Here is a 27,817-nt window from a genome sequence, read left to right on the forward strand (position 1 = left end):
AATCACAAAGGTACTGGGTTACTCCGCCGCGGTACCCCCGAAGCAATCTAAAATAGTCCGAATATAAACACTTATTATAGGTGCACCCTAGTGATTCAGGACAAGCCAAAAACACGGTTTGGAAAATGGATTCATGGTGTACTCGCTTATTATATACATTTTTCTACATTTTTAACACAAACAAAGTTAAGGACCGCGGCTCTGATTGGTTTATTTCTTACCGGGAGCGGTCTGTAACGGCAAATGGCGATAGGACCACTGGGAGGAGCCAGAGGAGCTTGATTTTTTTCACAGATTATCTGTCTCATATTCTACTGTCAGGACATAATGATAGGTTTAATAAATATGTAAAAAATATTTTTTTTTACAAAAGTTCCCTACAGCACCTTTAAGTGAATAAGGTTTCAGTTTGAACTTGAAATTGCTTGTGCTCTCTATCTTGTCTAGGTATAATATCTAAATCTATACATTTTTGAACCCAATGAGTTTATGTTTGTTTCTAAATTATTTAAGACTTTTGTTATTCTGTTGTATTAATTGTTCAGATTTTACCATTGTTGACTATTTTTTTTTAATCTGTTTAAGTATCTTTGTTTGGTGTATTATGCTTTATGACAAAGTGTTTGCTTGGAGGTTTATGAAGTTTACATCCAGTATACAGCTTTCACTGCCAGTCAGCCTGAGATGAATACATTTAGATTTCCTTTGACCTATAGTTTAGTAAAAAAAATAATAATAATATGGAAACTCATATGATGCATGCTGAATGTATAAAAGTCCTTCTGCATACTTTTGAGTCACTATAGAATATGCTGGATGACTGGTGGTTTTAACATGTTAAAATGTTTAAAAGCATATGGTTTACTTCTGACTCAAAGCCAAAATAAAATGCACTGCAACCAAATTATTGTACAATTTAATGCTGGTCTTTCCTGAAAAATCTTACTTAAATGATGTATAATGTAGAATTTGGCAAAGTCTGTTCATGATACTTGATGTACCAAACTTTCATACATCAGGCTGCCTACCTGTCCTTGAGTTTTGAAAAATAATAATTCAGTAAAATGACTGAATCTTCTATTGAAACCGAATCCACTTGAAACCTGGCCCTGATCTCACTGTAAATATCATTTGTGCCTTTTCTAGTTTGGGTATGTTTCAGAACAGTTCAAGGCTTTGTGTTGTTAGCCATTCAGCTGATTTACTCTGCATTAAAAAGTGAAACTTTCACATGAAGGTATTTGTGATTGTGATTTTGTGGCAATGTTTGTATATTGCCCCAGTTTTTGTATTTGTATTAAGGCCATGTTATTTCATACCAATGCTTTTTATCAAGGAAAAGTCCTTCTCTCTGAATCATTATTTCAGTCCTGCATTTTGTGTATTTTGTATGTCTGTGGGTTGATCAATAAATGCTAAGAATGAGAAAAAAAACCTTTCATACCATTGTAATTTTATACAAGCTTTTGATCCGATTATTTATTACAACGTTTAAGCCTACTTGTAATACTTTTTACTATAAGTCACAGTTAATGTTGTGTACAGTCATGTTAGCAAGACAATTTTCACATTTTAGCCAAATTCTATACTGTAAGTCCATGTTTGCTGTCTGAAACAGACAACATTTCTTAACAATTCAATTCAAGTTTATTTGTATAGTGCTTTTCATGATACAAATCAGTGCAAAGCAGCTTTACAGAAAATTAAGTTTATATTTCTTAGTAGTTTGTCAGTGGTGACTGTCAAATTGATGTACTTATAAGGCAGAAATGTACAGTAAAATTCAGTTAATGACGTAATCATTTGATGCAATGACGTTAACATTTGATGTAAATATCATTTCATATGCCTTCAACTAAATAATGTTGTTCGATCATTTCAAAGTTCAGTACAAATTAAATGTACAACATTATCAAACATCTGTATTATATCATTGTATACAATTTCTCATCCAGCAGTTCCACCACCCAGTCACCAGATGTCGCAATTGTAGTCTGGTTTTATTTCTTTGTTACAGCCTTGTGATCATTTTCTGTATTTTTAGTACTGGCTTTGAAAGAATGGCAACGTTTTGACAAAATGCAGCATTTGCTCTAAATGATTATTCAATCCATTCTACCCACAGCCTACAGATTAAAACACTAATGTTTCATGCAATGTCTTCAGTGAGCTAAAATGTGCTGGGATTTGAAGGAGTGCTTCATTCTGATCTGCTGAATGTCCCAGTAGAGGGACCCACTTTACACCCTCAGGAAACTACATATCTATTAGTTATTCCACTGGACTGAATTATTAATAGAGATCTGCCTTGTTCTTAACAGACATTTTCAGCAAAGTGCCCAAATTACTTTAAATGGCTATCCCTTAAGAACATTTGCATAACATCCATTCTTTAACCATTGTATTTGTCAGTGTAAAACCGTTTTGACTTCTTACTTAGCCTACATTATTTTAACTGCAGTTTATATTAAACAAACAAGTATTTTATTATTTTAACTGCAGTTTATATTAAACAAACAATATATATATATGTTTATTTATTCTTTTCAGAAACAGCAAATAGGTAACTATGAATCATAACAATCTGAATATAGCTCACTAGAACCAAACATGCTACGCATTTGCACACAGTGACACCAAATGGTACAGTGCTCCCAAATTTTGGAATGACTTTTCATCATCTGGTTTAGTATTTTTAGTGGTTGACCCTCTTTAGTGAAATAGCCCCTTTGTGTAAAGAAGTAAATTTTATAATAATATGCTTAAAAAAAAAACTAAATAAATTGTAGTTTGCATTCATATTAGCCTATGCAATTAATTGCACTTAAGAGTGCTGTTTTGACCCATTTACATCTTTACATGTAATTTCAGAATTCTGTTATCTCACAATTATTTTATTTTTTTAAGTATGGTAAAATGTACTTCCAAATGTATATACGGAAATATATACCATCATTAATGAAACTTGTATGTTATGTATTTAAATATATTTGTAATTATAGATTTGTAGATGAAGTTGCAGTTTTATTAGTATTAAATAATATTATAATATTAAATAAAACTAGCTTTAGTATGTTAGTGAACACATCAGAATAAGTGTACTTCTTTAAAACACACACACAAAATAAATATCATTAAAGCAATGATTTAAAAGGTAACACAAAAAATATAACATTATAATAAACTGCACTTTTTAAAGAGTACTTAAGTTTGTGCACTCTCTTCAATTATGTGGCCTTTTTTGTTTCAGTAATATTGTATGCAAGTAGATTTTTAAATATATTGCCTACTTTTAAGATTCGTAGTGCACTACAAGTGTAGCCTAGGCCTACATTATATACAATTAAGCGCACTTCTTTTTCACAAGGGCCCCTCAAGAGCATGTTGGTCACATCAACACTGAATTAATTTTGGCCAGTAGTAGGCTTATATTTAAAACACGTTTATTTTAAAATAGTTATAGTTGGCCGGTAGTCACAAAAGTGTTATTCTCGCGAATGAAAACGAGGCTTTGACGGAAAGATGCGCAGTACTTTCGTGTAGTGTGTTGTAGCTTACCTACTGTCGTATCTAAATTCACGACACGTTTTCCAGATTTTTCTTGATCGACATCAAAGTTGACAAACATTACGGCCGGTTCAACAAACTGCATGTTTGTCCCATACCGGTATGGTTTATACCTAAAAATCTATTACATTGCATTGATTGCAAGTGTCACAATACCCGAGAGCTTGAAGTTCTCGGTTCGGCTTTTTCCGTCTGCAGTCGGCTCAGTGAATGCAGACGCCGAAGCATGCAGACTATAGTGTAGAAGGGGGAAAGGGATAAACAGCTCCAACGACTGCCCAAGAATAGCGGCGAAACACAAAACCAGCAGGTAAATCATTCCGAACATACTAAAAACATATTTCTCTTTACGGATACATGTTTGACACCTCAGTATTACTGTACAGGTAGACATTGTCGCATTCCATGACAGTGACTGGGCGGACCTAAACTGTATCCCACCGGCCCGGAGAGCTAATTTAACACGAACAATACGAAATGCTGGCAAATGTCAATAATAGGAGTCAAGCGAGCGGCTTGTGAAGGATCAGAGCTCTGAGACTGGCTGGCGGAGCCCCGTTAAGACGCACAAGCGGATTAGGACTCGCGAGCAGGTGCCTTTGTTGGCTCGCGCCGTTGCTAGTGGAGACCCGCAGTAGCCTGACGCGCTACTTCAAAATTTAATGCCTTCCAATGAGAGTTTCTTCCGCAAACGGCGAATAGAACGAGCTTGACAGGTAAGAAATAGTCTGCAACCTTGAGTTTGATGTTTTTCTATATTTTCAAGAACAAAAAATGAAACTTTTTTTCGTAGTCTAACGTACGTCTTTTAAAAACTAACCGATCTTATGCACGCGCAGTTACATTAGCTACAGTAGGCTATAGTACACAATGTGGATGAATGTTAAATTATCCATTCACATTTAATGTCCTGTACCTTTAAGAATCATAAAACGGTTTGTTTAAATCATTGTGTGCATAACAGGAGAATGCAAAAAGGGAACACATTAATTCTTCAGATGTAGCCTGTGCAGTACCTGTGGACAGAGGATTATTTAAATAAGAGGCAGCATGTCAACGTGCAGTTTGTGAATTGGCTTCCCCAGCGTTAGGTAAAGTGTTTTCACGCACGAGCAGATGGTCTTCGCTCAGACTGTCGAGAAGTGAAGATTTTAGCTGATGCAGTCTCTCTCTCTCTCTCTCTCTCTCTCTCTCTGTCAGTGTGTGTGTGTGTGTGTGTGTGTGTTAGAAGGTGTTTCTCATGTCTGCAGCATTGGAGACACTCATATCTGCAGTCTATCTATCTATCTATCTATCTATCTATCTATCTATCTATCTATCTATCTATCTATCTATCTATCTATCTATCTATCTATCTATCTATCTATCCATCCATCCATCCATCCATCCATCCGTCTGTCTCTAATAATCATGCAATGAGCTGTTTTACTTTTTCTAATGTAATGTAAATGCTATTGTTCTTTAGTGGATTATTGAATATTGTGAATGATTGTATTATAGCTGGCCAGAACTATTCCTCATAGTTTCCATCAAGCTGTATTTTCCATCATTATGCTTGGCAACATCCCTGTTTGCTTTACACAAAAATTCAGCCTTGCCCATCCTGTATATTTCTGTCTGTCTTTCTGACTCTTGCTGTGTGTATATTAAAGGGTGGGTGAAATGCTATTTCATGCATACTGAGTTTTTTACACTGTTAAAGAGTTGGATTCCCATGCTAAACATGGACAAAGTTTCAAAAATTAAGTTGTACATTTGAAGGAGTATTTCTGTTCCAAAAATACTCCTTCCGGTTTGTCACAAGTTTCGGAAAGTTTTTTTCGAGTATGGCTCTGTGTGACGTTAGATGGAGCGGAATTTCCTTATATGGGTCCTATGGGCACGTTTGCCGGAAGAGAGCGCGCTCCCATATAGCAGAGCAGAGAGAGGCTGTGCACAGACGATCACTGATCAGAGCGAGAGCGTCGCGAAATGTCACAAAAGGAGTGTGTTTTTGGTTGCCAGGGCAAAACAACCCTGCACAGATTACCAAAGAAGAAACAGCATTAAGGGACCAGTGGATGGAGTTTATTTTTACAGAGCATCAACAGAGTTGTGCAAGTGTTCGTGTTTGTTCCCTGCATTTCTAAAATGTTTGTTTTACAAACAAAGCCCAGTTTGACGACGGATTTGCGTAGCGTTTATTTCTTAAGGATGATGCAATCCCAATCCACAGCTTCCAAACGCTCTCAACGCAACTGGCGCTCGTGATTCTTTAGCTCCGCCCACACGTCACGCCTCCAGGCGCTCGTGTTTTTCCGGGAAAAATCGGTACAGACTATCTTTCTCTTATGAATATAATAAAACTAAATACTTTTTGGAGTTATGAAGGATGCAGTACTACTCTATAGGTACTCAAGATTAACAGGATATTGAGTGAAAACGAGCATTTCACCCCCCCTTTAAATTCATCTTTATCTCTGGTTGTACAGTACTGCCAGGTTCCCCTCACTGCAAGGTTATAGTGTTGAAATTACATGATACTGTACTTTATTGCAGTTTTCTTCATATATTAAAATAGGCTATTTTATATATTATTTTATATTTGAAATATATTAATATTTAATAAATAATATTAAATACATAATTTATGTGTATTTATATATTAAAATAAATATTTCTTATATACATTTTTAAATTAGGTTTAGAACTCAGTTCTTTGTGTCCAGTTGTTACAATTTGTTGTTTTCTCTGTTCTAGGAGTTTTTTAACCAATGCAAGTTCCGGCACCATGTTCTACGGTTCCTCATCTGCCAGCATGTCTCTGCCATCCAAGAACCGTCTGAAGCGTCAAAGTCGCACTTTTACACAGGTTCTCTATCGGACACTGAGTTATCGGGATCGTCGTTCTGTTACCGACCTACCTGAGCAGGTACGGGATGATCCAGCTGAGCTTTCCACCCAATCATCTGCACCAGGTGTGCTGAAGATATTTGGTGATGAAATCAGTGCTGGCGCTAACTACAAAAGCGTTCTTGCCACACCTCGTTCCAGTGCCCAAGAGCTGATCAAAGAGGCGCTGGATCGCTATTCTCTAAACAAGGTCTCAGCCTGTAGCTATGTGTTATGTGACGTGATTGGACGGTTTGAGGGCCCAGATCGACGGTGGCGGACTGAGTGCCTTCGGGCACTAGGGAACAACGAGAAACCCCTCCTCTTGCAGGACCTCTGGAAGCCAAAGGAGGGTTATTCACGCCGTTTTGAGCTCAGAAGAAGAGCCGAGGTTGAGGAACTGGCAGCAAAAGAGAAGGACACAGTCACTGCAGGTAATGCACAAATACATTCATTGAGAAACATGCTCAGCAGAGGACGTTCTTGATGTGTGATTGTATTTCCAAATTAAGTGAAACAGGAAAATCCAATATAGCAAGGGAAAAAAGGAGTTAAAACACATTGTCCATTATGTAATTTTTTCCCCCTGTAATTTTCTTTTAGTATTAAACTTTCTAGAGACATCTGAATGAAAAACATTACAGTATATTACAATAACTGGAACAAGACAAATTGTCAAATTATTTTTTAATTTGTTTAATGTATATAAATGTAGATTTAAACAAAGAAATAGTGTTACTACGCACATGCCGTACTAATTGCAAATACAAAAATAAGACGAGTAAAGAAAATGCGGTACTTATTAAAACAATCACCCTTTACTTAAATATATGAACACAGAAAACCGGTGATTTCAGGTTAATATATAACGTTTCCCATTCTATGACTAGTAAAATAATGTTAACTTTCTCTGATGAACACAGCTCTCCTCTGAGTTGCTGCGAGCGCTGCGTCTTCTCATACGACAGGTGTCAGCATTAACGCCCGTTTCACACATACTCCGTCTGCAGTGCGTATACGTTGCGTATTTTTTTACGCACCCATGTTAACGGATTCCAGCGTTCACACTGCATGCGATTGCGATCCTTCAATGCGTTCCAGGAGCAGTGAGTCTGCAGCAGTGCAGCAATCGTTTATGTACCGAGTCCATTTTTGCTGTGCTGCACGCGCTGAATTAAAGTGAATTAAAGTGCATTGTTCGCGGTAAAAATGAACAAGGATTGACACGGAAATGCAGTCATTTCACAATAAATGTATACTAATTAAAGCCTACTGTGTTTCACACGCAACACATGGGTTTTGGCTAGATTTAAAACAAGAAAAATAACAACTTTAGAGAAACAAGGCAACATTATAACAAAGTTATTTAAGACCCGTTGGATTGCATGTAATAAAGATTTAAATGCAAAAGGCACGAGAGTCGACTGTTCCTGTCAGGGGTGAGTTTTAATTTTAAATGTCTGTGATATCCTAACAAGAAAAATAGGCTAATTTTGTGTTAAAAAGTGTTGCAGCTTGTTTCAGCAACTTATCATAAAAACCTAGCAGTCAAATACATGAGCAATACATTGTTTATATTTGAATTTAAATATTTATATGAAAGATTGTAACTGTACTGTGATGAAACAGTATCACAATGCTGAAAAAGCTTTTTGAATAGTTTTTTTTTTTTTTTTTTTTACATGATTTGATATCAAAGTAATGGACAAATGTTGTGTTTTGTGGCTTAAACAGCCGCGGATCAGTAGCGGACTGCAAACATGTCCTGTGTGAAAGCACAATGATTCTGTGCTGCTTCTGCACAACATACGTAACGCACTCAAACTGCATATGCACTGCAGATGGATTACCGTATTTTTTCGGACTATAAGTCACACCTGAGTGTAAGTCGCATCTGTCCAAAAATACGTCATGACGAGGAAAAAAACATATATAAGTCGCACTTGACTATAAGTCGCATTTATTTAGAACCAAGAGAAAACATTACCGTCTATGTCTAGCGCCCAACTTTGCCAGCTCCAATAGTTCAATATTATTGGATATTTTGCTGCACCCCATAATATTTTCCAGTTAATTACACACACCATGATTACATGTACAGTACAAGATGGTTCCAAGCATATTTAGCGTTTTTGTGCCAATTATGATCATAAATTAACATTAAAATGCCTGCATTTGTAGTAAAAACTGCCTACACAAATCCAAAAGAAAAAGAAAGAAAGAAAGGCATCTCTATAAATTACGCTAATGTTTTAAGATGCTCTTTAGTCACCATCATATTTTTAAATTACGTCAGTAGACGCCTCTTGCTTAGATTGGGGTTTGTTGGATTTGACACCTGAGTGTCATTCTAATAATTATTTTCAAGTATTAGGTTCCAAAGTTGTTGGAATGATGCAGTATAACCATAACTGTTGTGATCAGTATTAAGATATTTTTTTAGCTCCCAGACAGATCACATTATTAAGATTTAAATAAAAATGAAGTAATACTGCATGTTTTGAATTAGAATAAGGTTTTATAACATTCGGTTAATCACATTAGCAAAACAGAAGCTTAAAATCTGCTTTCACGTCATTAAAAGTTGTGTTGAAAGTATCACTACTATCAACACCGCAGCATAGATGCTATGATAACTGCCACTACATCTTAATAGTTTTTTGACATTCAGGGCACCTCAGGTTCACTAATGCTGACACACAGATGTCAGAGCAGGTGCCAGAGACAAATGCATGATTGGATTGAGGTCTCAGTTTCACTGTATTACTTGTTCTCTTTTATTGCAGACTAGTCATAACACTGCAACCCCCCCCCCCCCCTCTATTTCTTTCTATCTTTCTGTTTGTGCCTGGATGCTGTTGTACTAAATTACAAATTCAACAGGGTGGCCATTGAGCCAAAACACAGTTAAATCAATATTAGCAGGCACATTACTCAGAATAATTTATCCTCAGGTTGAACTGCTTTTCTTCCTGGTTGGATGGAGAGAATGCATGTGTGTGTGTTGGTTTCTTGTAGTTGGACTTCAGCACAAATTTGTCCCCAGAAGTGTTCTAAATTTGACAAAACCTTACTTTGGATATGTCCTCAATTGGAATTTAATATTCTTATTATTATTAAGTGCATTATGGGAGTTGAAGTTTAACTATCTTCATTCACCACAGCCTGTTTCTCTGTTTTTACTGGTGATATAGGATTAGTTTTAAAAAGTGCCTATTTACTGCATAGACACTGAACTTTTATTAAAAACCCCTCTCTTCAAAAATGAATTAGCCCTTTAAGGCCTATGTATATGTGTATCTTCGTGGCTAAACTCTATACCTGGTTAGGTCTAATTCAAGTTTGTGTAACAAGAAGCTCAAGTTAATCTTGTTGGAAAAATCATCTGCTCAATTAATGCATCATAGAATCTTGGGAATCTTATTCAATTATCGTAAGATTGCTACTGTTTTATTAAGTGCATAATCTCTCAAGGGGTGCATGTTGGATATGCACATTTGTTGTAGTTGTTGTCTGCATTTTAATTAATGAAAATGTCACAGGCTTATTGGGGGATCTTAGTCCTTAAGCTTGTTTAAAGCGGTCTTCTTAAACTTGGCTTAGTGTCCTGCTGTTTCTTCCTGGGAAGAGACACTATTGGTCTTCACACTGGGACTATTCGCATAAATGATTGTGTCTAGTGATTTTCACAGTCAATCAAAAGGGCAGTAATGGCTAAGAAGGTGGAAGAATTTAGATCAAGGGTTTATGAAGGTCACAGATGCGTAAAGATGAAGAAGGGTTGGGGGATTACATTTGCAAGTCACCACCACCATCTGCACACACACACACACACACACACATTACTCAGTAACAGATGCTACTGGGGGCTTCATGGATAGTGTTGAGGTATTTACCAACACATGCACATTTTATAACAGGCTTGGATTAGCAGTTATGTCTGCATGAAGACCCATAAAAGAACCTTTTTTATTCTAGTGTGAAAAACATTTTGAAGAACATTTATTTAAAGAAACTTTTTCCACAATGAAGAAGCTTTTGTGCACTGGTAGTATTCCATGGTTGTTTAAAGGTTCTTCTCGGTATTATAAATGCCAACAAAGAACCTTTAATTTTAAGAGTATAGATGGTGTTAAATATGAGCACAGAATCAACATCTATGTGGCTATGCATCACAAGAAAATATAGACGTGATGGCATAATTTGCTTACTTGAGTGAATGAATAGAATTATGTGTGTATATTCATGGTTTTGTTTCTTAATTATATTTGCTGTGGTGTTTGCCCATGCCCAGGGACCCACACAAACTCCCCTGTGCTATCTTCAACCTTGAGTAGAAGCGGGCATGGTAGATGCCATCGGAGCTCCCCCCGGGGCTGGCGTTTGATACAGCCCTGTACAACTATTGTAAAAGGTGGGGACTGTCCTCAGATATGGTGTCAACCACCAGCCTCACCCCCATATACAATACCATTACTTTGCAAACCCATTATTTACTGTATTGCTCCATGCACCAGTCAAGTGTTGACTTCCTATACCCAGCATTATACCACCATTTACTTCCCCTTTTACAATTATTAGTCATTATCCATCATTGCATGTCCCTATAAGGTAAGAGTATTAGCCTGACTTTATCACGCCTCTAATGTATGTATTTGATTGCATTGCTGCTTTCCACTCCTCCTTGAATTCCCCTTAAATGCAGATGTGTATTTTTTTTAAAGAAGTCTCTTATATTCACAGAGGCTGAATTTATTTGCTCAATAATGCAGAAAAAAACAATAATGTTGTAAAAAGTTATTACAATTTAAAAGAACTGTTTGCTATTGGAATATATTTTTAAAATGTAATTTATTCCTGTGATGGAAAAGCTGATTTTTTCCCCAGCTATTAGTTCAGGCTTCAGTTCACTTGAACATTTTCTAAATGCATAAATGAAATAAATATATATGTAAATACACAGAATTTAGTCGGGGACAAATTTTTTTTTTTTTTTTTTTTTTTTTTATTGTCAAGGCCATATGAAAGATCTAGTTCATCCAAAAATATATATTTTTTCTTTTTTTTTTTCAACATGTTTGGTAAAAAATGTTAGCCTGAATGCACTGTAAGTAGCTTTGGATAATAGCATCTGCTAAAAGCATAAATACATTTTATTTAATTTAACATTGAATGGCAAACTCAGATATTACTAAAAAGCACCATAACTATCCGAAAAAAATTCAATATGACTTATGCACAATATTCCATGTCATACAATAGCTTTGTTCAAAATGAGGTTGCTTGAGGTTACTGAAATGTAAATCTTTATTATGATTTGCATTTCACCTCCATGTACCCTTTTTTTGTGCATTGTTGTCCTCCAATGCTTCAACTATACTTGCATGTTTTATTTTTTGCTGTATTGTCATGATTTAAGATCACTGGAACCTTATTAAGAGACAGCACAAATGAAGGTTAAATGTATTTTATGATATTTCCAGTTCTGTTTTTATATATACTGTATATACATGTATGTATATAACAATCAATTCTAAGTCATTTTTCTTTTGCTAAAATTGTCTGTTCAATTAAACACTTTAAGGTTAGAATGTGGCAGATGACAATAAGTCACAATTACCTAAGTGGATTTCTCTCCCCAACAGATATCAATGCTCAAGCGAGGAAGTTGCAAAGAAACCGTGCTAAAGGTACAATGACACTCCAGCACGGCTCCTCATTTTGCCGCAGCCTCAGTGAAACCAGCCTTAACTTGGATCTGCCTGGTGAGGAACCTAAACGGTATTACTCCACCCTCCCAGGGCCAATCAGAGCACGCTCCGCACGAGATGCAGAGACCCGTAAAGAACGTGATGGGGGAGGAGTTAAACATTCACTCTACCAATCACCACACTTGCTGCTCCTTCAAGGGTACAACCAACAGGTACAGGCAAAAATCATAAAATATACATTTTAAAATATAATAAAATAGAAAACAGGTATTTTATATTGTAATACTGTTTTTACAATATTACAGCTTTTACTGTATTTTTGATCAAAGAAATGCAGCCTCAGTGAGCATAAAGAGTAAAAAAGAAAAAGGCCCCATTACAAACTTTTGAGTGCATATATACTATGTCAATATATAATAATATAATAATAATATATAAAACATCATATAATAATAAATACATTGGTAAATTTCGATTTGATGTGTCATGTAGGAATTTGTTTTTAAGTTGTTTTTAGTCTGATTATTTTAAGATTTCTCATATATTGTATTTCTAGTGTGTGTGTGTTTTTCAGTTAGTGTATTTGCTTTGCTTTTATTTGACAGGATTGTCTTGTTTACCTTTTGAATCGAGAGCAACACACAGTTGGTCAGGAAACAGCATCAGCTCGGCCAAATATCTGCCTGTCGTCTCCGGATGTGCTTCCACTTCACTGCCGAATACGTCGTGCATCGCAACGGCGCTCTTCCTCAGACCAGCGGTTACTTTTGGAGCCTGTCGCCCATGGCAGTGTACTGGTTAACTTCACGCGTATTGAGCGGCCCACTCCACTACGTCATGGGGATTTGCTGTCCTTTGGTGCTCATTACATCTTCCTATACAAAGATCCACTAAGTGCGAAACCACTTCCTGCCCAAACTCTCACTCGACTCCGAGCGCTGGCACGAATATGCGATAGTGAGTCAGCTGGTGTGCCTGAGAAAGGAGAGGCATGTCGTATGTGTGGCGCCGCTTTACATGAACCAGTGGCATCTCGGCGCAGCTCTAAGGCACCAGTGCGAGGTGCACAGAAACGAAAGCTCCTGCTGGAATTTGAGTGGGCTCACGAGGATGCACTGGTGAACCGGGTGCTGACACTTATTGAGCCGAGTGGAGATGACCACAAGCTGACACCAGCGTATTTGCTTTGTCTATGCATCAAACACTCAGCTCATACATTTCCACCTGGCAGCTTTGGTAAACTATTGCTGAAAATTGCCAAGAGGATTCAGACAATAGCATGGGTTAGTACTCAGATCAACTTAAATGTGTTTGTGTTATTTTTTTTCCACATTTAAATACTTCTGTTCCAATTTAATGTGCAGAGACAAATAAAAACAAGTTAATTTTAGGAATACTTCACTGAAAAGAAGGGATGCACAATATTTTGGTACCATATTGGATATTATCGGTTGGTATCGGATATTTATCATTCTGACATGAAGCATTACATTTGACATGCAGACAAAAATATATTTATTGTGGCCACGATTTAAAAAATCTGGTTCCTGTGTTTTAATTTAATTGTGGCCAAGAATTAAGAATTATTTCTCATGACTTATTCATTTTTTTTTCTTCTTTGTTGTAGCAAATCATGTTACTAATTAGTAAATGTTGTATTGATTGGTTTCATTTAATTCAATATAGCCACAATTGTACATAGCCACAATTTACTAAAAGGAGGGAATGCAATATAGAACTATAAATATCTAATACCAATCGATAACAATAATTTAATTATCCAAAATTGTAGCAATATATTGTGCATCTTTATTGTGCACCATTTTTTTTCTATTCATCATCCCACTTAAAATGAATCTTTAAAAACTCTAGTAATTAAATTATTAAATTAAATAATACTGTTATTATTAATTTAATTTTAACATTAGTATCCATTTAAATTTTACCTGATAAATCCCAGATGACCCACTGATTGATTTTCTGCTCTGAGTACTCAATGTTCCCGATATTTTTTTTCTTGTTGAGCAAAACTTTGTATTGGGTGGACATTTCGGTCGCCTGAGCATAAACAATCTTTATACCACACCTGAAAAGAGAAACACAAAAATATATAAATTTAACTGTAATGTGTTATTTATATCTGATTAGACCATTGATGTAACTAAATGATGTACAGGTTTTCCCGATATATATATATATATATATATATATATATATTATTATTATTTTTTTTTTTTACTCAAAAGTTTTGGGGTCAGCACTTTTTTTGTGATAGTAAAGACTTATTTTGTTAGAAAAGATTTTTATTTTTAATAAATGCTGTTCTTTTTAACTTTTTATTAAAAATCAAAGCAGCACAATAATATATATATATATATATATATATATTAACCAGCACAACAGTTTCAACACTGATAATAAATCAGAATATTAGAATGATTTCTAAAGGATCATGTGACACTGAAGACAGGAGTATTGATGCTGAAAATTCTGCTTTGCTTCACCAGGAATACATTGTATTTTAAAGAAGCTATATTAAAATAAGAAACCAATGTTAGAAATTGCAATAGCCTAATAGTACGCAATATTAATTTTTTTTTCTTTCTATATTTTTTGATCAAATAAATACAGCCTTGAATCAAATGTAATCAAATGGCTTTCCCAACTCATTTTTGCGTGTGCGTGGCACATTATTTCTTTTGTGTGGCAGCGTGCGCACAGCTTAGAGGGAACATTGTCAGTACTGTCAGTCACCTCATTTATTCTTTTGTCTTTGTTGACAAATGCATTTTCCTTTGTTGATTTAAACGCCACATAATTATCTGAATCATGTAATCTGTGAATGTCCCTTTAATCTAGTCCCAATGAAACCATCCTGAAGCATTCAATGACTGTCTTTAAACTCATGAATTATTAAAATCCAGTTTTAGAAGGTCAACTGTCAGCCACAATATTATTAACCATTCAAAGAAAAGAGCAAGAAGGAAAAGTCTGAAAACTTAGAAACGATACCAAGGTATTATACCTCTCACATGAAGCTATTAAAAATCATATGACATTAATTGCCGTCCATGTCTGTGTCTCACAGGAGAAGACAAAGGAGTTGGCACAGAAGCAAGCTCAGCAGTGAGTATCATGTTCCATCTTATAATACTCACATGTGTGCACTTTGAACATGGGACACTTTAAGGTCATGTGGTGCTGAAGGTCAGGCGGTCACTAATTCTGAAGCCATTGCCACTGAATCAAACCAGTGAATGTGTGTTTTTGTGTGGTTTTACAGTCAAGATCCTGCCTCGCTCTCTCTGCTCAACATCTCAGACCTAGTACCTGATCTCCAGTTCATTTTCTTCTGGATGTCCAATGCCATCGAAATACTGTATTTCATTCAGCAGAAGTCTCCTGCGTACATGCAGACTATTGAGCTCATGGATGATAAAGGTATGAAACACACTCTGCACTTGTAAAGAACAGATTGAAAACTGGGTCTATGGGGCCGGACAGGACTGGACTGGGACAATAAATCGGCCTGGCATTTTTTGGTCTATGTGGCTCACCACTACTTCGAGATATATATACACCAGTTTTTGAACAATACGTTTTTTATGTTTTTTGAAGAATACTCTTCTGCTCACCAAACCTGCATTTATTTGATCCAAAATACAGCAAAATCAGTATTATTGTGAAATATTTTTACTATTCAATATAATTTTCAATTTGAATATATTTTAAAATGTAATTTATTCCTGTGATTTCAAAGCTGAGTTTTTAGAAACATTAATCCTGTCTCATGATCCTTCAGAAATCATTCAAATATTCTGATTTGCTTCTAAATTTATTATTATTATTATTATTATTATTATTATTATTATTATTATTATTATTATGTTGAAAATAGCGGAGTATAATTTTTTCAGGTTTCTTTGATGGATAGAAAGTTCACAAGAACAGCATTTTTCTGAAAAAGTGTTCCTGTGGCTCCGTGGTAGAGCTTTGTGTTAGCAGCGCAAAAGGTCATGGGATCGATTCTCAGGGAATACACACATGCTGGTAAAAAATATATAGCCTGAATGCACTTTAAGTGGCTTTGGATAAAAGCATCAGATAAATGTGAAAAATAATGTCTTTATCATAACTTTTGATCGGTTAATTAATTAATTAGGATTAATTTCTATAATTTCCCCCAAAAAATAATAAATAAATTATACTGACTCCAAGCTTTTTAATGGTATATGTATAATGTTACCAAAGCTTTTTATTTCAGATAAATGCTGATCTTTGTATCTTTGTATTGGATCTTTCTTACTGTTTACAAATTTTTGACGGGTAGTGTTTGTAAGTAGCCTATGTATCACTCTCAGATCACATATTGTATTGGATAAGTATAAAACGTCATGCCCAACAATATTGTGTCTTTTTTATTTAAATCTGGCTTTATTTGCATTGACCCATGGAAACCTCTATGAACACACTTGACTTGGCCAAAAAATCACGGAGGACAAATTTATGTTTTATTTAAAAGTGTTCTACACTCATGGCGCGTGCACACAGGTGCACATAGATGCCTGCCTCTGTTGGGAGTCCCATCAAGCACTTTACTGATTCAGCTACTATCTTCTCCTCCTTCCTGGCTCTTTGGCCCGCTTCACTTACCAAAGAGCAAGCCTGTTTATGATGAAGCTGCTGTGAGTTTGGGGTGATGCGATCTTTATAAAGACGGAGCAAAATGCTTCATCGCATCGCTATAGCGCATTGTAATTGGATGTTTACATTGTCAATACAGGAGACAAACCAGTGGGCCACTGGCTGCTCGCTGTCTGTGTGTGATGGTCTCTGGCAAAACAAAAAACTATTCTGTCGGCCCCTTAGGTGCATCGGCCGATCGCTAAAATGCCGGTATGTCCGATTACCAATCCAGCCCTGGGGTCCAATACTGACAAAGAAAAAAAGAAAGGATTAGACTGTATAAAAGACATGAGATATTGAATTTCTTCTAATTATGTATATTTCTTCTGTTTCTTATTGCAGTGGGATCTAAAGAATCTCTCCTTTCAGCAACAATATCAGCAAATGAAGAAGCTATGACCATACTAGAGGAACTGATCATGTACACCTTTCAGCAGTGTGTTTACTACATCACTAAGGTAAAGAGTAGTGTTATGTTATATGTGTGGAGCCACCATTGTAAGATGTTACCAGGACTGCTGGTAATCAATTATTTAATGTGTGTGTGTGTGTGGCTGCTGGTTTGCTTGCGTATCATTTAGTTCTTCTTCTCCTCCACCTCCTGTCCTCATGCTCTTCTTCTCTGTTTAAACTTTTTGTTTTATAGATTTTTTGTTTTTTCATTTATTCACTTTAATTGAATTATCATCTTAGTAAGTTAATTATTTACTTAATTATATTGGAGTTAATTTCCAAGATGAACTGCAGTTAATTAAATATTATTATATCAATATATATTTTTTTGTTTTATTCACTGCTCAAAAGTTTGGGGTCAATAAGATTATTATTATTATTATTATTATTATTATTATTATTGTTGTTGTTGTTGTTGTTGTTGTTGAAACAAAGAAACCAATGCTTAATTATTTAGCAAGAATGCATTAAATTGGTCATAAGTGACAGTAAAGTCATTTATATTATTACTAAATATTTATATTTGTTGTTATATGTTGTTCTTATAAACTTTCTATTCATCAAAGAATCCTGGAGAAAAAAAAAATTGTTTTTTTTTTTTTAAGAATTTATCACACTTTATTAAATATATTAAATTGACAGCCCTAAAAATAATGTCTGTCTCTAGGTGTCTGGTTATTCAAGTCATAACAAATGTCTGTTCTTTATATTTCAGTCTTTGTACATTGTGTTGCCTGGCCTGTTGGACTGCAACCCATTTGGGATGGAGCCTTCATCAGAGCAGTGCCGGAGGGCAGTTGGAGTGTGTGTGTGTGCCGTGTGTGTGATGCCAGAGGCAGTCCGCAGGGTGGTGAGTGTGTTTCAGACTACATCAGACCTGCTGCAACAGTACCAGGTTCATTCAGAGATTCAGAGTCAAATGTTCGCCTACCTCTTCTTCTTCACCAACGTCTCACTCTTCAATCAACTCATCGATAAAGGTTTGGACTTTAAACACATCCACCATGTAGTTTTTGTTTTATTTGATCGTTTTTGTACATTTTTTTTTGTGCTTGTACCGAATCCTTCACCAAAGTGCAATGGATTGTGGGCAACATTAGCCATAAGAGTGTGCACTGATCCAGACTTCAAAAATTTACCTGAAAGAGTAGACCATCAGGGGACTTCTGGCATACTCTTTTCAACAGAACATGCTTTGGGAGTTGGGAAACACTTATTTTTATCTCACATACTATTTAGGATGGATAGTATGAACATTGGGACATAGAATTTATGTCAGAATGGAGACTGATGAATTGGAGCAAAGTATTTATTCTGCCCTCTAGTGTTTAACACACAACAACTGCTGAGCCAATGCACTTTCCTCATTAGTTCTTAGGGAATAAAATTAAATTTTTCTTTCGTTCCAGATTGTCTTTTTTTCTTGGTACCTGACAAAACATATTTGATCAGTTTACTGTATACATAGTAAACATAATAAATTCTTAATAAACCCCACACATTTTAACAGTAGTATATGCTTAAATTTAATATATTTCAAGAATATATTTACATTTTAAATAATTTTGTTTCAGTCAGTGTTACATGTTGCAAAACCATCACCAGTTTCCTTTTTTAAAGGGCAGTAAGACACATGCCATTTTTGTGTGTTCACATTATTCATGGTCAGGTGAAGATTATTTCTTCAGACACTCATAATCCTCTTTATGTCATAACAGATCCGAGCTTGTCTTACACACAAACACCCACTTACACTCACACTATGTGACATGTTATACTGTAGTACACTTATCATGCTGAACTAATATTTACCTACCAGTATGTCATGATTCTGAAAGTCATAGCCTAGTGGTTAGAGAGTTTGACTCCTAACCCTAAGGTTGTGGGTTTGAGTCTTGGGCCGGCAATACCATGAGTGAGGTGCCCTTGAGCAAGGCACTGAACCCCCAACTGCTCCCCGGGCGCCGCAGCATAAATGGCTGCCCACTGCTCCGGGTGTGTGTTCACAGTGTGTGTGTGTTCACTGCTTTGTGTGTGTGTGCGCTTTGGATGGGTTAAATGCAGAGCACGAATTCTGAGTATGGGTCACCATACTTGTCAAATGGCATGTCACTTTCAAAAGTGTTTGTTTAGTATACTCATATGTATCCTTTGCTTAACAAATGAACATGTAATTGTGTGTTTGTAGGCCCTGCACGTGGCTGGTTTCAGCGTTCTCGGGTCCTGCAGATCCAGGCTAGTGTGAAACTGCTGCTGGACTGGGCTAAAGGAGCAGGGCACAATCATCTCGCCCAGAAATTCTTTGCCAAGTTCTGTAGCGCTATAAGCATCCTGGCTACACCCCCTCAACAGCTTTCACAGGTAACGCAGTGAAGCTCGGTGTGTTGGGCTGTTCTTTACTAGGTTTTGTGTTCTACACATTGATTATTTGTGTTTTTGCATATGCCATTTATTATGATACTTTGCAAAGGTAAAATGAAAATATTAAACAGAAAATAGCATTGCACTTTATTTTATTAATTTTATTTTTCATAGGAGAGAAATTTATATCTGTTTCATTAAAGTATAGGAAATCTGGTTCTTTCAGATACTTTTTCAATCTGTCCGTGTCATTGTTTATTAAGAAAAATAAAAAAATCTTTGGTTTATTTGAGTTATTAGTTCATGCATATTATAAATATTTTTGTATTTATTAATATATTTAATTGCCGTTAGCTAAAATCATTTAAGCTAAGTTTATTTAGATATATAAGTTTTGTTTCTAAGTGGTTCTTAATATTATTAAATTGTTCTTCACACTGGTTTGCACATGGTTCATTGAAAGGTTATTTGAGAAACCAAAACTGGTTCTTCTATGGCATTGCTGTGAGAATTCCAATTTTGATTTTTATTTTGTATGTGTGTGTGTGTGTTTGTTGGTAGATGAGTTGGAAGGCTTTGTGTGCAGAGCACCCGTCTCTGAAGCCTGTCCAGCTCCATAGAATCCTCACACAGTACCAGCTCATGGCTGAGCTCGGTCCTGTACCAATCTGGCAACCCAGCAGTGACGATGAGGCATATATCTACAGAACAGGTAGACACATAAAAGGCATATAAATGAGTACTTTCCATTTTCTTTCCAGAGGCATTGCACTTTCTAGTGTACATTATGCATATGCATCTGTTCAATAGTTGATCTACTGGAGAGTTTTGAGAACCACCCTCCTATTGTGCTGCCGAGTGCTGGATTCAAGGTGGACCTGGAGAGTGACAGTGTAGAGGACAGTATATACCGCCAACTACTTTACGTTCGTCACTTCCTTTGGGGTCTTCGTACCAAAACCCATTCTTCTAATGGCTGTGCAGACCGTCAGGATGCTCAGGTGACACATGATCCTTTAGGAATCATTCCAGGACGCTGCTGCTGTTATGCTTCTTTGTATTTTTCTGGTATTAATCAGCATCTGGCTTTTGCAAGTCATTCTTAATAACTGTGAACTAATTGAAGGACTGTAGATTAGAACTTTAAGATTTAAATTCTAGACGTGAGAGTAATTCTTAATCCGATTACAGTATTAATAAATGATGATAACATGGTGATTCTGTTCTCCAGCGTGAGACACCTCAGCCTCACTCCAGTCCACATCCAGCAGCTCCTTTGCGTGGGGAGTGTGAGGGTGAGGTGCGGGGCTCCTCAGTGGGTCTTGGAGGAAGAGGAGAGGGAGCGGGAGCTGAGGAACGACCGCGAGACAAGCCTACATACAACATTCATTACAGAAATGGGACCAGCATCCGTTACGCCAACCAAACCCAAGGGACGGACCCTTCCTGTGTACTGACTCCAACTAATACGCCCCTCTGTCCGGAGCACACGTATATACACTCCAACACACAGTCCAATCATGCCCACTACCCTGAGCATGCTTCACAAGAGCACACACATACACCCTCTCACACAAAGACCAATGGTTGCATGCGTTCTACTCCAGAGCACAAGAAAATCAATGGCTTCATCAGCAATGGCATTGAAGGCAAGTCAAAAACGCCTTTTGGGTCGTGGATGTGTGTGTTCTTTCTGCTAGATATTGTCTTTTTTGTCATTCCTGTCATTCAGTATGTAAGATTAAATAAAAATGTCTGTTTTTCTTTAAAGGAATAATTCAGCCCCCAAATTTTAATTTGCTGTAAATTTACTCTCAGGCCATCCAGGATGTAGATGAGTTTGTTTCTTCATTGGAAACGATTTGGAGAAGTTGACATCATTACATTACATTAGATTCTCACCAATAGATCCTGTGCAGTGAATGGGTGCCGTCAGAATAATAATCCACATAATCAAGTAACACCAATCTGATAGAACTTTACTGATTTAACTGGATTATTTAAAAAAATGTTTCCATCATCAAACAATAGAGCCTACAACAGGATGGCAATAAAGACCATTTTTAATAAAATTTTGAAAAATATTTTGAATAAGCATATACATTACTTTTTTTTTTAAATCAAACTGAATGTAATTTTTTGGAGTAAGTAAAACAATACAAGACAAAACAACAACAACAAAAAACACATAATTCATTAAATCCATCATTAATACATTATAATAATACTAATAATTCAGACAGGAACCACTTTGGCAAGTTTACTTGAGTTTATTGAACACAATTTAATAAACTCATGCTTATAATGGGGAGGGAGGGAGGGTTGCGAGCCGTTGAGCATACTTACCGAGCAGTGGTGCCACGTATATATAGAAGTGCTGTTTTTCTCACAAAAAACTTTCATTTCCTGGAGCATATTATTAAGGAGCTGTATTTTCTTAAAGGCATATTACAAAAGACTAACATGATAGAAAGGAGAGGACAATTGAGTTTAAATAAAAATAAATTCATTTCCAAAAGAAAATAGTTTTTATCAAATTTGGTCATAATGAAGATATGAATATGTACTGTGTAATAGGAATGACTCTGTTAATGTCTGCACATGTTAGTTTTGATTATTCAGTAACAGACATGTAATCGTGTCTGATTTGTGTACATCTCTTTAATTTCACTTGAATGAGTTTATGTGTGAATGCATGTGTTTATTTCTCATAAACACAGATTTCTATGTGTACAAGTCTGTCCGTTTTCCATGTGTTTATTTTCTGCATCATTTAATAACTTTGCTTGCATGTGCAGCAGATGCATTCGCACATTGTGAACATATTGATTTTGTTTATTGGCCTGACTTCGGAGTCTGTGTGTGCGTCAAATGAGCACTGAGTCCTGTGTGTGTTTGTTTGTGTTGCCCCACTCCAGGCCCTTTGAGTGGTTGTGGTTTTCCTTTCCCTGTCCCTGTCTCTCATCTGGCCCCAAACTCTGATGATATCTGTTCCGTCTTTATAGTGGACCTGGATAAAGGACCTTACGGCCTGGGAATGGGACTTATCGATGGACTTGTGAGTCTACGCAGTATTGGTCTGCTGACATTTAACACTGGTGGTCAATGTTCTATGCCTGTAACCATAACACTATAGATTTGTTCCAAAACCAAGACAGCATGTTGATAATACACACCATATACTGTAGGCTCATTGGAAAAATGTTCCTCTGCCTACATTTTTGTAAATTTCTGAAAAAACGTACACTTAATACAATACACTGCAGTTTCCAGATTAAATAAAAACTAGTTTTAATAAAACACAATCAAATTGTATTGCTTTTCACACAAATCATGATTACAATGGCAGCTTCTTGATTAATAATGCCATTTTTATGCATGGTTCCCTTTTCAATACTATGTAATGATCTCAAAACACATTTATCATCCTGCATGAGTTGTAAACTAATTAAAACTATTATTTTGACAGCTGCATCGTCACATAACTAGCTCCATAAATATGTTTTTTTTTCTGATATGGTAAACTTGCTAAGTAGCTCACCAGACATAAAGAAGGTGTTCACAAACGTCACCAGCAAAATGATGCCGCTTTATAGCCTGATTTAGGCCAAATTAAATGCAGTATTACATCCTCCATGGTAATCCCAGAATGTTTTGCAACAGGCTAATTTAAAATCATCCAATACAACTGACACATTAAGAGAAACTGTTATATTCATAGACAGCAAGGCAGCTTAGGTTTTGGAACAGAACTTGTATTTTCAGCCTTTAATATTATCATTATAAAACAGCAAAAATGAAATACTTTTGAATTCTGTGCTGAACAGTTTCTATTTTCCTGATAGATTCTGATTATGTGTTAGATCATTTGCTTGCATGCAAGCTAAAAGTAGTGAAGAAAATAAATAAATAACTCAAAGTTCTGATTTATATCGTGAGATGTAAAAAATACTAGCTTGATGAAACTTTCTTTCACCGTGATTTATAATTTTCTGTTTTAAAAGAAAAAGGCAACAAACAGTTCCCTGTATTCTCATTCTCGCAACATATAGCACACCCCTCTGAACTCTCCTGGAATCTACATCAGGACACTGATTCCAGATGGACCAGCTGCTGCAGATGGGAGACTTTGCATTGGTGACAGAATCCTGGCAGTGAATGGAACCAGTCTCATTGGAGCAGACTACCAGAGGTCACTGCTCTATATACATCATCGGCTAGCAGTTAATGTTTGCAATCAAAGTTTTAACTTAACATTTTCCCCAGACATGATCCTTTCCAATATAAATGTGTTCCTTTAACCCTGACTTTTGAATCCCACTTTGTCTGTCTCTCACAGTGCTGTGGATTTGATTCGTCTGGGTGGAGGACGGCTCCGGTTTCTTGTCGCCAAATCAGATCTTGAAGTATCAGAGAAGATCAGTGCCTCTTCCTGCTGAGAGAGAAGCTGCAAATGTGACCCTCTACCTAGACGAAATATGAGGAGGACAGCGATTCCTCTTTTTCAAGACAGGAGAACAAGCACACTATAAGATCTCTCAGTGACTACAGCCCTCTTTCTCAGCCCTGTACAATACTGCACTCTTTCTCATTCACAATGACATTTTGACATCTCTGTCTTAGTTTACCTCTTAGCCAGACTGGGTTTGTTTCTGCAATGTCAAGGAATACTGAAGGAGAAGGTATTTGTGCACATAATCTGGCTGATACTGTAAATACGATATTCACAATATAGCAGACATGAAATGTGGCAAAAGTGGATTTTAAGATGGCTAACTTGCTCTTAAATAGAAATCAAACAATCTAGATAAACAATAAAACAATTAAATAAATAAAAATCTTCAATGGCTTCGCTAAACGGCACAAATGCATCTTTTAACAAATAACCTTCATGGATGATAAAAAAATAAAATAAAATTGACATGAATCTCTTCTGAAATTCCTATTATTATTATTATTATTATTATTATCATTGATAAAACTTGACTGAAATACTTGATTGTTTCCACACTGAAAATTACATATGCTGAACAACTGCACTTCAAGAGCCTCATTTCATGGTTCAACCGTGTAAGTATCTTAAAATTTTCAGTTTATTATGTTAGCAGTACTCAAAGTGGTAACGACTTTAAGTTCATTTACCAACAAGCTGCATATATATATAAGCATATTTCAAAATGATGAAGTGTTAATATACCACATATAATTCATTATATAAACTGTTTTGTTTGTATTTGAGAGGACATACATCTGCACAAGTTTTTGAATACAAAAAAAGTGTTTATTTTTTCCATTATTTCATGTTTGTATTAAATATGTATTGCAATATTTCATAAAGGCATTTTTTTCTCAGTTGAACTTGTATTTGGAATATTTATATACTATACATTGCAATTAAATCGAACGCTGAGAATTCTAACTACACTTGCGTATCTTAGTGTTAGTATTTTAAAGAGTTGACTTCAACGTTGTCCAGGAGATGGCGCCAAAACACTGCAGATGAACTGGACACGAATCAGTTCTACTAATAGTTGAAAATGGACTAGCGTATGTTCCACAAAATAGCCATTTGGTTTGCTTACAAAGCCGATACAACTATAAAGTCAGAAGCCATCAAACTCTTTGTGTTATTCAAGCCGTATAGAAGACAAACTTAAACTACGAATTACAGCAGTATTTTCCCACAGTTCAGTTGATGCTTCACATTTGCTGATGAACCTTCTGAGGTATAGGCCTGGGCTACAGTTTCGAGAATGACAGTTTCACCTGAGGCGATTTAGACTCTTTCATTATCAACTCAGGATGTGCATTGTTTGTTTTTATTTGAGGCATCGAACTCATACTTTATGATAAGGAATGTTAAAAATCTTTACCACTGAGTCTTTGCTGACAACATCAATATTTTATTTGACGCTCTTCAGGTAATCACGCAAAGTCAACTCATTTTCGTCCATCGGTTCTTTCGAACAGTTCATTAAAAAAAAAAACAGTTCAATATTGTTTAGATAGCATTCTCTTACTTAATGACGTAATTATGTAATCTTTGACATCTTCCAACAAACGCTCTAAGCCTAGAAGTTAGGCCTACTGCTGTTATCTTTTTCAAATGTCAAATGTAGTTGTTTATTGTATGTCCCAGATTTTGGTTGCTGTTAAAAACAAAACATAAAAATTAAACGTTTAAAATTATTAGGCAGCCTAGCAGCTGTTATATTTTCGGTAAGTTTTATCGACTAGCTGACTAGCCCTCGGTACATTCCCAAATGCTTATATATCAGTTCACTGTGTTCTCATTACAAGTCGATTCTCGGTTCAGTGAATTGTTGACTAGACAACCACTTTGACAGATTAAATACAATTAATTTAGGAATCGCTTGGATCGGTTCGTGAACCGGTTCAACCGAGTTATTGAAAAGATCCGACTTCGAAAAGATTCAAAGAATCATTTGTTCACGAATCAGACACAGTTTTTCTCAAATGAGACACTCAAGAAGTTCCATGTTGGGATGCTGTTTAGGGAGCAGTAGACGGAGAATTAGCTGACTAGCTTTGGAGACACAGCAGCGTACTGACAGGTGTAAGATTAACTTTGTTAGGCGCGGGCTCGTCCGTGCGAGACAAATTAAATTAATGGAACAAATTTCCCCCGTAATTAAGATAAAAATTCGTGTCAGCTATAACCTTGCCTAGCGCTAATTATGTACAAATGATTTATCATCTGTTTCGGTCGGAATATTAATCTTCACATCGTTGCAAAGCGCGGCTTGTGTTAAGAGATGAGGCTTGATTAACACTGACGGGTCTAGTAACTGCTCTCTCCCTTGCCTCAATTAACAAACAGCGGATGCGCAGGCAAGCAGAACCCTATTCTGAATCTGCAGTAGGCTAGCTTTCAAACACAGCTGCAATAAGAAATCCTTTTTATGGACCTTGTTCAAGGCTAGAAAGTAAAGAAAACGTGTATGATGTCTATCATTCAGCTGACATTCATCTTTTTATTTAAAATAAAATAAATTGTGACAAAATACTCTGGAAAACGTGTTGGGAAAACTACGGTATTGTACTGCCTACAATGTAGACTATTGAACTGTCTCGATTTGTTTTTTGTTTTCTCCTTAAAAATTTAATCTGGAATCTACTTTTGTTTGAATTTGATGGGGTTTTTTATACTATGTTTCTTCCTATTTTTTTTCTTATCTGTTATGATTATTAGGGTTGTATGTTACATATCATGTTGTTAAATTAATGTTTATTGCATATTTCAGTTTAATGAGTCTTAACATTATTTGTTGCATCACGTGACTTTCTCATCACCACCTTCTTCTGGTGGTTACCAGTGTATTTGGTACAAACCAGATTTCAGTACTTCAATAAGATGGTATACTAACATTATATCAGTTAAATTACGGTCTTAAACTGTAAATTTAAGTTAAAATGGTTAAATCTAAAACAGTGTTACCGTATTTTTTTACGGTATAATTCTAGCAACCACAGCTGATGTTTTTTTTTGTTGTTGTTTTTTTTACTATATATTTTATGGATTTTTTTTTTTTTTACAGTGTACATTGTCGAAACACCTGTTCTTACTCTGACATGTAGCCTACATGGATGTTATGTTCTCTAAACTATTTAAATCTTTCTACTGGCTAACATACAGCCTACTAGTCCATCTCTTTTCTGTTGTGTTTACCCATTAACCCTGATATATTTATATCAGTCACATCAGTACACGTTTTTCTTACAATGGCTGTATGGTTTTTTTTCTGAAGGCAATTTGCGAGGTTAAGAAATACATCATGCTACAGCCTCTATCATCACACCGGTGCTGATGCAGAGTGACAGGACACTAAGCTGCATTATAGCAATGTGTGAGCTTGCAGACTGTATCGTCCATCATGTGAAATGAGCAGAAAGCGCTGCGAGGAACAACAAAGCCAGGACATAGTCAACATTAGCTCATTAGTTTAACCACTGGGCTGCAGAAAACACATAAATGTAAACACACCTAAAATGTGTTGTCAACTCTCAAACATTTTATTCTTTATGGCAACATTGGTCCATTATGGCTAAAGAAGCTTATTTTCCACTAAATTTTACTAAAACACATTTTCTTTTCTTTTTCTTTTTTTTTTCACGTGTGTTAAGGAAAGGTTTAGGTTTAGTTTCCA

At 35.9% G+C, this 27,817-nt stretch overlaps 1 protein-coding gene across 2 annotated transcripts; it reads left to right on the forward strand.

The window, feature by feature from the left end:
* Positions 1 to 3,752: 3,752 nt before the first annotated feature.
* On the forward strand, positions 3,753 to 24,981 carry LOC113072581 (ras-associating and dilute domain-containing protein). Of its 2 annotated transcripts, XM_026245573.1 has the most exons (17): positions 3,753 to 3,877; positions 3,954 to 4,283; positions 6,307 to 6,872; positions 10,733 to 10,852; positions 12,084 to 12,361; positions 12,755 to 13,432; positions 15,238 to 15,275; positions 15,433 to 15,590; positions 17,178 to 17,293; positions 18,004 to 18,268; positions 19,477 to 19,649; positions 20,211 to 20,361; positions 20,460 to 20,650; positions 20,881 to 21,298; positions 22,568 to 22,707; positions 23,702 to 23,841; positions 23,989 to 24,981. In XM_026245573.1, the coding sequence occupies exons 3-17, from the start codon at positions 6,338 to 6,340 to the stop codon at positions 24,086 to 24,088; spliced, it is 3,501 nt and encodes a 1,166-aa protein (XP_026101358.1). In that variant the 5' UTR covers positions 3,753 to 3,877; positions 3,954 to 4,283; positions 6,307 to 6,337; the 3' UTR covers positions 24,089 to 24,981. The 2 variants fall into 2 exon arrangements, with proteins under 2 accessions (XP_026101358.1, XP_026101359.1); XM_026245574.1 differs by lacking the exon at positions 10,733 to 10,852.
* The last annotated feature ends 2,836 nt before the right edge of the window (positions 24,982 to 27,817 follow it).

The sequence above is a fragment of the Carassius auratus genome, unplaced genomic scaffold, assembly GCF_003368295.1.
Source record: "Carassius auratus strain Wakin unplaced genomic scaffold, ASM336829v1 scaf_tig00009552, whole genome shotgun sequence".
Lineage (NCBI taxonomy): Eukaryota > Metazoa > Chordata > Actinopteri > Cypriniformes > Cyprinidae > Carassius > Carassius auratus.